At 44.3% G+C, this 11,674-nt stretch overlaps 1 protein-coding gene and 1 pseudogene across 1 annotated transcript; one reads left to right on the top strand and one right to left on the bottom strand.

The window, feature by feature from the left end:
- Nucleotides 1–1,598: 1,598 nt before the first annotated feature.
- On the bottom strand, nucleotides 1,599–9,939 carry LOC133040056 (intelectin-2-like; annotated as a pseudogene).
- On the top strand, nucleotides 4,634–4,870 carry LOC133040054 (large ribosomal subunit protein eL39-like). Its single transcript, XM_061119799.1, has one exon. It carries the CDS (start codon nucleotides 4,684–4,686, stop codon nucleotides 4,837–4,839), a length of 156 nt encoding a protein of 51 aa, XP_060975782.1. The 5' UTR covers nucleotides 4,634–4,683; the 3' UTR covers nucleotides 4,840–4,870.
- Nucleotides 9,940–11,674: the final 1,735 nt, after the last annotated feature.

The raw sequence follows: 11,674 nt of genomic DNA, 5'->3' as shown, positions 1-11,674 counted from the left end.
ACTACCTTCTCACACTAACATGGTAAAGAATAATGTTAATATCAAGTCTTCTTATAAAAGAGAGTCTATAGACTCTGGAGCAAACTTTGGTTTGATGCTGACTTGGATTCTGTTGGACCTACAATCCATAGTTCAGCTGTCATTGACTGTGAGGACTGGTTTTCTGGGTTCCAGCCCATGACTTGGGACAGTGACAAATCCAAGCTGACAAGGAATAACTTTGCAGTGCATTACAGGACTGGGGATTTCCAGCTAAATTCAATGTCAGTGATTCTGGGGACAGAATTTGGAGGATCAGTTTATCAGAAAGAAATTCATCTTGACATTTGGGTGAATGTTGCTTGGATATTAGGTACCAGCTGCACTCATTTGGTCATTACAGCTAAATATCATCTGGGTTTCACTGCATCTGTTTCTGCAAAAACCAACAGCTCTAGTTTAGTTGGCGTAGGCAACATTCAACCAGTTTCTGGTGTGAACCTAACACTGTCCTGGTAAACAGGAAGTGCATTACTGCTAGAGGCCACGAACTTGGCCTTTCTGTGGGGTCGGAAGTTCATCCAGCTGTAGAAACCTCTGGGAATGAATATCAGAAGATTGGGTCTTACTTAACAGAATTCCCCTGTGACCAGTAGGATTAACTCCCCCTCCCCTGAACCCCAGTGACCAAAACAAAGGATTTTAAATTTTGTATTATCTAGCATCTAGTGAAATTGGATATCTACTAGTTATCAATGTTACATTCATGCAGTCATCTTCCATTATTTAAATCTATTTAACTGTTGAACGTACTAACTACCAAAATGAAACTGACCTACGTGAAAAGTGTTAAAAAATAAATAAAGACAAAACATTCTATCAGGGTTGCTCAACCACAGCACTGCTGACATTTCAGATCACATCACTCTCCATTTGGGGAAAGGGTTCTGTGCAATGGAGGGTGTTTCACAGCAGCCCTGGCCTCTATCCAGGTAGTTATCATGCCACCTCCACATCCACTGGTATCTGGAGTGGAGGATTCAAGGTGCAGACTGGCAGGACTGAGCCCTTCACATGGGGCTCTGAGAATTTCTCCTGTAGATTGGGTCAAAATTGAGTTGACTTGAGGACACACACCAGGTTGTTAGTGAATTGCTTGGTGTTGTGATAACCCTTCCCAACACACAGATATTGCAATTAGTACTAGAATCATTTTAGGAACACTGTCCTGACTGTCAAAGCTGGAGGAATAAAAGAAATGGCAGTTGTGACCTCAATCTGATTTTTTCCTACTGAATCTAAGTAATAGTTATCTTTTCTGCTTTCAGATGTTTATGTTGAGGGTTTGATTTGACTAACCAATAATGGTATGGTAGGAAAATTAAGGAATGATTTTCCCCTGCTCTTAATCTCCTTCATGGGTCCAAAGAAAGAGGGGCAAACTTGTGTTCTGGACCCAAGACTTGAAGTTCCAAACTCAGAACATCTAAAATGGAAATCAAACCCAATAGGAGGCATTATTTTAATAATGAGACCCTCTAGGTCTCAGCCAATTTCCAAAAAGAATTCAGAGAAACTTAGAAGCACAAAGTGATGCAATTTATTCTCCTCCCCACCTTGTTAACATTCCATTTTTCCCTCTCTGACTGTCTGGGCTTCCGTGTCTCACACCACACAGCTCTCAGTGGTAGAACAGGAGCACAGCTGCCTCAGTGATCTCCCGGCTGGAGCTGTAACCACGGTGAGCTCCGTATCCATCCCAGTCAAAGGAGGAGAAATCCCCACAGTGCACAGGATTGCCCTCTGGAAAGAATCCTCCTCCACTGATGCAGTGCTTTAGGACAGGGAGAAGACACAGTGAGGGGTTGGCTACGGACACCACTAAGCTCTTTATCTTCGAATCCTCTGGAATCTTTGGTCCTGTTCTTACTTGGCTTTGTCCTCCCACAAACCCCTCTCCTCCAGTGGACTGTGAAACCATGCACTTTCTTGAACTCCTTTTGACCTTGCTTCACATTAATTCTTAGCCCTGTCAGCCCACCTTTCCCCCTCAATTGATTCTCTAAGTGCTATTCCTCAAGGCTCTGTCCACACCTCACTCTCTGGTTGCTGGATCATCTTCATAAACTAGGACCCCTTGTTTATGTTGCTATCACAGGTGGTTATCTCATGAGATTACCATCATGCATTTATATCTTTGTCCCACTTCATCTGAGTTCCTTAAAGTGACTCTGTCAACTTTGAATGTCTAATATATATTGTTTTGTAAGTATCCTAGCATGTATTTTAAGGAAATCAATTTTTGCAGGGGTTCATGCAAATGGGACTTCCCAGGTGGCTCAGTGGTAAAGAATCCTCCTGCCAAAGCCAGAGACGCAGATTTGTCCCTGGGTCGGGAAGATCCCCTGGAGGAGTGCTTGGCAACCCACATCAGTATTCTTGCATGATAATTATAGTGAATAATATTATATTGTACAAAGAAAAGTTGTGAGAGAGTTGATATTAAAGTTTCTTATCACAAGAAAAAAATTTGTGACTATATGTTCTTATGGGTGTGGACTAGACTTACTGTGATCACATACAATATATTAAAATATAGAATTATTATGGCATACACTTGAAGTTAACACAATGTTATATATCAACGGCATCTCAATTAAAAAATAGTAGTAACAATGTAAAAACTATGTTCATACAGACACATACACATGGACAGACCATGTAACTTATCAAAACTCACGAGCTCAGAGTTGCAGCTGGTGACCCTCATCCCAGCACACAGGGCTGCTCTCTCATTATTAAACACCTTGAACGGGAAAAATTCTGCAACAAATTCTCCTGGGAAGGAAGAGGGAGAGGAAGGGCCAAGTAATAAAAGGACAAACTGGAAATATCTTTGACAAACCCAAAATGAACTGAAATTGTTAGTTTCTTAGTCATGCCCGACTCTTTGTGAACCTATGGACTGTAACCTGCCAGGCTACAGAGGAAGACTGGAACTTGCCAGGCTCCTCTGTCCATGGGGATTCTCCAGGCAAGAATACTGGAGTGAGTTGCCATTCCATTCTCCAGGGGATCATCCCAACCCAGGGATGAAAATTAGGTCTCCTGCATTGCAGGCAGATTCTTTACCTGTCTGTGCTACCAGGGAAGCCCTTGACTAGCCAAGGAATTCCCTAAGTCAACAGATCAGGTTACAGCTCAGCACTCCAATCTGTGGGAATTGGAGCCACCTCTAGAGAGTGGCTGCTACATACTGGCTCTGAACTTGGCTAGAAGAGACTCTCCCTCCATCTGGGTCAAGAGGACCAAGGCTCAGGTCACAAGAGGTCACTTTTCTGCCTAAAGCTCATATAACTGTAGAAGAAGATAACAGTAGAAGACTTCCAGAAGTTCAGCAGGAATACACAATGATCAGAAGTGGCCATCAGTTTCTGCTAGCACACTTCTCATCCAATTATCATGACTTTATTTGCCCTACCTGCCATTACCTGGGGCTTGCCAGGTAGCACTAATTGTAAAGAACCCACCTGCCAATGCAGGAGACATAAGAGACATGGGTTGATCCCTGTGTTGGGAAGATCCCCTGGAGGAGGGCATGGCAACGCACTCCAGCATTCTTGTCTGGAGAAGCCCCATGGACAGAGGGTCACACAGCATCAGACATGACTGATGCAACTTAGTAGGAATGCACACATGCACGCACCATTACCTGCTCTCGTTGAAATAGTAAATGTAAAAAAGCAACAGCTCTCAGAGAAGAAAAAGAAATAAAAAGAATACAGATCAGAAAAGAAGAAGGAAACCTCACACTGTTTGCAAATGACATGATACTAACATACAAAACCCTAAAGATACTATCAGAAAATTACTAGAGCTAATCAGTGAATTTAGCAAAGTTGCAGGATACAAAATTAATACACAGTAATCACTTGCATTCCTATACATTGATGATGAAAAATCATAAAGAGAAATTAAGAAATCAATCCCAATCACCATTGCAACAAAAAGAATAAAATATCTAGGAATAAACTTCCCTAAGGAGATAAAACAACTGTACACAGAAAATTATAAGACACTGATGAAAGAAATCAAAGATGACATAAACAGATGAAGAGATAGCCCATGTTGCTGGGTAGGAAGAAACAATATTGTGAAAACGACTATACTACCAAATGCAATCTACAGATTCAATGTGATCCCTATCAAATTACCAATGGCATTTTTCACAGAAGTAGGACAAAAAAATTTACAATTTATATGGAAACACAAAAGATCCCGACTAGCCAAAGCAGTCTTGAGAAAGAAGAATGGAGCTAGTGGAATCAACCTTCCTGACTTCAGATTATACTACAAAGCTACAGTCATCAAGACAGTATGGTAACTGGCACAAAAACAGAAATACAGACCAATCAAACAAGAAAGCAAGCCCAGAAATAAACCCATGCACCTATGGGTACCTTATTTTTGACAAAGGAGGCAAGAATATACAATGGGGCAAAGATAGTCTCTTCAATAAATGGTGCTGGGAAAACTGGAGAGCTACATGTAAAAGAATGAAATTAGAACACCTCCTAACACCATACACAAAGATAAACTCAAAATGGATTAAAGACCTAAATGTAAGACCAGAAACTATAAAACTCTTGGAGGGCTCTTTTCTCTTCTCCGCCATCCTATGTGCGGTTGAGTTCTGTCCGCACCATGTCTTCTCACAAGACTTTCAGGATCAAGCGATTCCTGGCCAAGAAGCAAAAGCAGAATCGTCCCATTTCTCAATGGATTCGAATGAAAACTGGCAATAAAATTAGGTACAACTCCAAGAGAAGACATTGGAGAAGAACCAAGCTGGGTCTATAAGAAGCCTCACATAACAAGTGGCACACATGTTAAGATCACTTATTTAAGCAGCCATATCACAGTGAGAACATCACTACTATAATGCTTGGCTCCTGATGTTTCTTATTTCCTCACTATCAGTCTGAGACCAGTAATAAATATGATACATTACTTTGGGGGAAAAAAAAAAACTCTTGGAGGAAAACATAGGCAGAACACTCAATGACATAAATCAAAGCAAGATTCTCTATGACCCACCTCCTAAAGTAATGGAAATAAAAACAAAAGGAAACAAGTAGGACCTGATTAAACTTAAAAGCTTTTGCACAGCAAAGGAAACTATAAGCAAGGTGAAAAGATAACTCTCAGCATGGGAGAAAATAGTGCAAATGAAACAACTGACTAAGGGTTAATTTCCAAAATATACAAGCAGCTCATACAACTCAATACCAGGAAAACAAACAACGCAATCAAAAAGTGGGAAAAGACATAAACAGACATTTCTCCAAAGAAGACACACAGATGGCTAACAAACACATGAAAAGATGCTCAACATCGCTCATTATTAGAGAAATGCAAATCAAAACTACAAGGCGATAATACCTCACACTGGTCAGAATGGCCATCATCAAAAAATCTACAAACAGTAAATCCTGGAGAGGGTTTGGAGAAAAGGGAACACTCTGGCACTGTTGGTGGGAGTGTAGATTAATACTACCACTATGGAAGACAGTATGGAGATTCTTTTTAAAAAACTAGGAATAAAACCACCATATGACCCAGAAATTCTACTCCTAGGCATATACCCTGAGGAAACCAAAATTGAAAAAGACACATGTATCCCATTGTTCATTGCAGCACTATTTACAATAGCTAGAACATGGAAGCAACCTAGATGTCCATCGACAGATGAATGGATAAAGAAGTTTTGGTACATATACACAATGGAATATTACTCAGCCATAAAAAGGAACACATCTGAGTCAGTTCTAATGAGGTGGATGAACCTAGAGCCTATTACACAGAGTGAAGTAAGTCAGAAGGAGAAAGATAAACATATTATACTAACACATATATACAGAATCTAGAAAGATGCTACTGAAGAATTTATTTTCAGGGCAGCAGTAGAGAAACAGACATAGAGAACAGACTTATGGACATGGGGAGAGGGGATGAGAGGGTGAGAGGTATCGAGAGAGTAACATGGAAACTTATATTACCATATGTAAAATAGATAGCCAATGGGAATTTGCTGTATGTCTCAGAAAACTCAAACAGGGGCTCCGTATCAACGTAGAGGGGTGGGATGTGGAGGGAGATGGGAGGGAGAACCTCTTCAGATGTTCAAGAGAGAGGGGATGTATGTATACCTATGGCTGATTCATGTCGAAGTTTGACAGAAAACAACAAAATTCTGTAAAGCAATTATCCTTCAATTAAAAAATAAATAAATTTTTTAAAGGTGATGGCTCTTATTTTCGCACCAACAACTTATGTTCTATGGATTTATTACCTGAAAAAATGTCTTCTTTAATGTCTATCCATCATAAAAAAAAAAAATTTTCTTCACCACTTTGATAGTTGCTCTCACCAGGGAATATTAGCCTAGTCTTTACTATTCTAAGAATCATACAGGGTGTTGGTTAAGAAGCCTGGGTTTACATCCTGTAGAATGGAGAGGATAAGAATTTTAACTTCATACTTTTCTCATGATGATTAAATGACACAGAACAAGGTCAAGTTCCTGGAAAGGAGAGAGACACTGTGTTGATAAGTGTTCAGTAAATGCTAGAAACTGATCATTGTTGTGATTTATAATTTCCTCCAAGAGAGCAGGAAAGAACTGATGAATGGGGTTTGGAAGGAGATAGATATTCACACTGACCATATGGTGAGTAATAAGATGCAGTTTTCTCAGCATTACCAGAGTCATAGACCACAGGAATGGCTGGGCCGTTGTCAGTCTGACAACTCCCTGCTCTGTACTTCACTAGATATTTCTTCAGAGACCCAAAATGCAGCTTGTGTGAGGACAGGGAAAAAAGCTGCCACATTGGGAATAAGGGATTCAGAGCCCTCAGGTGTTATTCTGCAGAAATCAGCCTGAATAATAGTGAGTCCTTCTCCCTGCCCTTAGCCCAGCCTCAAGACCCTTGTCCTTCACCCTCTCTCCTCCCCTAAGGCTTCTTCTCTTGCCCAGCAGAGGTAGCACATGATTTCAGCTGACCCACAGGTGGAAGAAACAGCCAAGCATGAGTATCTGCTAGTGATCAGGGACTCAGAGCAGACATACTCCTCACCCCAAACACTTGGCTCTCTGTCCACCAAAGGTAGTGCCCCCACCCCCAGCCAGCAGCCCCATGTACCTGGTAGAGTCCAGACAGATTCTGTCCCAGTCTCCGGAAGAAGCCAGTATCGGTGTGGTACCTCAGCAGGGAGCTGTTCCTCCAGTGCTGCAGGGTGGACCTGTTGGGCACGTGCCAGATGCCCAGGTCCTGGGCCTGGATGTCGTAGTAGCCAGGGTTCTGCAGAGGGAGACGCACTCAGGTTTACTGACCCAGGAGGTGCCACCAGCCAAAGACCCTCACACACAGCCCTCCCTTGAGCTGAGAGCTCAGGTCTCCAGGGGGGGCAGGTGCCCAGCAGTGCTCAGATACCCCCATCTCCAGTAGACAATGAGGCCCCACCACCCAAACAGCCTTGGTTCCAAGAGATTGGGATTCAAAGCACAGACTTCTGTCTTTCTTCTTCTCCAGCCCCACCTCCACATCCCCATCTCCCACCCTCCCTTCTGCATGCTCTGCTCCAGCCACACCCCGCTCCCTACCCTTTCTCAGCTGGGTGCTCAGTGCCACCCACCCTGTAGTCATCACTGGTGGCCGCCTCTGCAGATCAAAACGTGTTGTAATTGGCCCAGCTGCCGTCCCCCTCTGGGTAGTCAGCCCTGTTGCCCTGCTGACTGGACCAGAAATCGCCCAACGTGCACTTCCCGAGCATGCGGTTCTCATGCACACTGGCCACCAGGGTCCAGCCACCACCCCCAGAAGGTCTGGTAGACAACACCATTCTCAGTGCGGAGGTGATACAGGCCATCTGCAGAGGGAACCAGTCAGAGACCATATGTCTAGAGCACAGGGTCCATCTCAGACCCACAACCAGAAAGACTCTGGTAATTCAGAAATGCATCCTGAAGGCTCCCACAAATACCCGCTTGTTGAGGACAATTCTCTGTGGACACTAACTGCCTTTGTTCCATGCTACCTTTCCAAAAACTAAATCCTTAGAAGACAGAGATGATATGTCCCTCTGGACGGAGCCTCCTTCTGACCAGGAGAGTCCAGAAATCAGCTCCTGACCACATCTCAAGTCTACATCAGGATGTGGCCTTTGCAACTCAGAGCAAAGGGCAGGCATGGTCACTGCCATGAGATTCAGATTTCCTAGGTACAGAGTTCCTCTCCTGGACCCAGCCCTTGAGAGAATAAATTCTCTGATGGAAAAAATGGTGGTTGTTTCTTGACAAGCCCAATTTGTCGGCCCGCTTGGCAAACAAACTACCCGTGCAGCTGTCTCCTGGCCCTCTTCCCATCATTCTGTTGGGACTGAGGCTCAGGAAACCAGCACAAGAAAATGCTGATACTCTGACTACTGCTATGAATGTGAATAATGAATTTTCTTGTCTCACTGTTAGGAATTTCACATTTTCTACCAGCATCTGTGACACTGTGACTGGCAAAATCTTCAGCTTACAAGAAGGGGAAAATGAAAATCTTAGACCCATCATTGCTCCTGCCACCACCTTAAGAGTCACTAGGAACACTGCATTTCTCTTTGTGTTCACAAGATCATGTTTGCTGTCCTTGGGTTGGACAGAAAACCCTCAGTATTCCCACTGGAAATAACCTTGGCTGGAAGCTGGAGTCAGAGAAGACAGAAGAGATAGGCACACTCTTCCTCGTCTCCATGACGCGGATCTGTTCAGCTTAAAAGTGCCTAAAACAAGAGGGTACGAGGTTGGTTTATTACTTACCACCTGTTTCACTACAAATTTCTTTGATTTCCTTGCAGCTTTGAGGCAGGAAAGACCGCAAAGGGACACAGGTTTTACTCTCCCAAAACATCTCAGGAGAACAGGACACTGCTAGAGGATGAAAGATAATTCTCATTATTAGTCTGGAGCCGCTCAACGCCAACCTTCCAGGGCATCAACTCTCAGCCCCTGCCCACTTCACCAGCTCATCACTGGACTGTGAGGCCACAGAGGTCAGGGTCCTCTCTGCTAAGACTAACTGACTCCCGATCTAGTAAGGCTTTACACTTGCATTGTTCTGCTCCACTAATTAAAAATGAAAACTATTAATATCATTATGCCCACCTTGACCAATGGACTTGTGAGAATGGGTACCACACATTGGCACAACCCTCACCTCCTTGGCACAACCCTCACCAGCTCCCTCCAGGAACCCAGAGGCCAAGGCCATATGAGCCAGAGTAGCTAAAAGGAAGCACAGTCTTCACCACGGCTCCCCTGAGCCCCCTCAGCCACACAGAGGCACAGACCGGGGCCCCAGGAACCTTGCAGAGACAAGCTATCAACACTCAGACTGCAGCTCAAGTTGGCTGCAAAGTGTGACTTGACTGCATCTCCATGACGCCCCCTCTGGACCAGGACTCCAGCATCCAGCCCAGCTCTATTTCTGCTCCTCTGCACACCTGGGTAGCTGATCAAACTGCTGCTCCTGAGAGACTTACCCGTACTCGGCCCTCTGGTGGCCACAGAGAGGAACAGCAGGAGATACAATCTGGCCCTTGGCTCCTGAAGAGAGAGATGCACAGTCATTGGCAGGTCCATTTTTTTTTCTCCTTCCATCCTTGCTCTTAGAACTTTATGAGTAAGGAAACCTCAGATGGAAAATGATGGGATTCTGGGCATTCTTGAACCTCCTGGAATAGCCCCCACCTCATCCAACCCTCCTTTCTCTAAAAATTTCCGTCTCTGAGACCAAGACCTGAACCAGCATCATGGCTCCCCACACACTCAGATCTTGTCTCAGACTCAGAGAATCCCTCCTTCCTTCCTGACAGGTGCCAGGAGCTGAGACTCAGGTGGAGACTCAGAGCTACTTACTGGCTCTGCAGAGTCCTGAGGTGGGTGAAGTGCTGAGCCTTTAACGGGAGAGCAAACCACGCCGGCCCTGCCCATCCCAGCCCACTTCAGGCCAAAGGCCCCACCCTCAAGCTGTCTTCCCTTGAAGGTTCCTGGGCCTCGGCCCCTGGCTATGAGAAGGAGTGTGTGACTGGCTGGAGGGACAGGAGGCAGCACTCGTGGGCACACAGGTGACACTCGCCATGAGGAGGGCCAGCCCTGCTGGGTCAGAGCACACAGTGTTCCTTCCGTAACAGACTCTCAGGATGGACGGGACCTCACGGTTCTTCCCTGCAGCCTGTCCTGCTCCCACCTCAGTCAGATGCTCCAGGGCCTCACACACCTGTCAGGTCGTCATCCTTCCAGTCTCTCCTGAAACCTCTCCATGAAGCCTTCCTTGACACCCCCATCCCCACGCAAAGCTGGGGGTCCCCTGTCCTCTCTCCCCAGAGTAGTCCCTCTCCAGGACTACTGTGTCCAGCTCCTAATTATGACATGTTGTCACACTGTCATGTCATTCTTTTACTTACTTTTGGGTTAGAAATAATTGAAAATTTACAGAACATTGAAAAAATAAGAACAGTACAAAAGTACACATTCAGCTTTTAACTAAATTCACCTAGAGTTCATATTTTACCCCATTTGGTTTATCATGTATGCCCTCTCTCTATAGGCATACACAAATTCACACAAACTTTTTTTTATAAACAAATTAAGTGTAAGTTACATACATGAAGGTCCTTTCCCATAGATAGGAGTGTATTTTCCTAATAGTGATATTCTCGTATATGGCCATATGCATTCATCTACTTCTTATCATTAACTTTTTTTCATGAAACTGGAACTTTCCTAGGATCCACCAGCCCAGAAGTTCTAGTGAGCTGATACTTATGGTACTGAGATGTCTCTGGTTTTCATTCCCTCCCATTATTACGAGAGTTCCTTTCTGCCTTGGAGCCCATAATCCTCAGAGGATGTTCTGTGTGGGCTAACAAACAAAATATCCCCATTCCACAGCCTTGCCAGCCTGACTCATTTCAGCACTGTTCACTGCCCAGGTCGTGGCTGACCACAAACCCTAAGATTCATCGTTGCTATCACCTCTGGCGCTGGCTCTGCTCTCTGGGACCAGTTGCTGATGTTCAGGGCACTGCTCCCTCCCTCTCAGTCCCAGACCTGGAACATCACCTCTCTTTGTTGTCCAGAGTATAGGAGTCATTCTCCATGATCAGCCCTGAAGAAAGCAAACGCCTTACACACTTAGAAACCACTAGCCAACCCAAGAATGGTAATGTTATTAATAACTTACACATACCCATGTGCTTCCCTACATCATTCTGTCTGAATTAGCGCTGGGGAAAAGGAGAGAGAGAAGGAGAGATGGAGAGAGGATTGACCTGTCTCCCATGCATCTCTGCTGTTTTGTACAACCATAAGGAATTGACCACTAATATCATTTCATCAGGAAATTCCTCAAGTAATCACTAGGGCTGTTCACTGTGATTCATTCTCTTCTCTTTTGGAGGCACATGTAAGACTGTGCCTCTTCTCTGTGAAGATAAACAGGGCACAAGACTTATTCTGGCTGAGAAATATAAGTAGAGTTACTTTCAGGCTGAAGCCTTTACCAGGCAGAGCACAAGTTCATGTCGTCCTTTCTCCAGCATCAGGAAATAATTCACATGTGGGACACTGACTTGGTGATATGAT

The sequence above is a fragment of the Dama dama genome, chromosome 20, assembly GCF_033118175.1.
Source record: "Dama dama isolate Ldn47 chromosome 20, ASM3311817v1, whole genome shotgun sequence".
Classification (NCBI taxonomy): domain Eukaryota; kingdom Metazoa; phylum Chordata; class Mammalia; order Artiodactyla; family Cervidae; genus Dama; species Dama dama.
Note: the sequence above shows the minus strand (reverse complement) of the source record. Positions and strands in the feature narration are given on the sequence as shown.

What these genes read in the sequence shown, in the direction of transcription:
- LOC133040054 (XM_061119799.1), top strand. Translation starts at nt 4,684, where the DNA reads ATGTCTTCTCACAAGACTTTCAGGATCAAGCGATTCCTGGCCAAGAAG.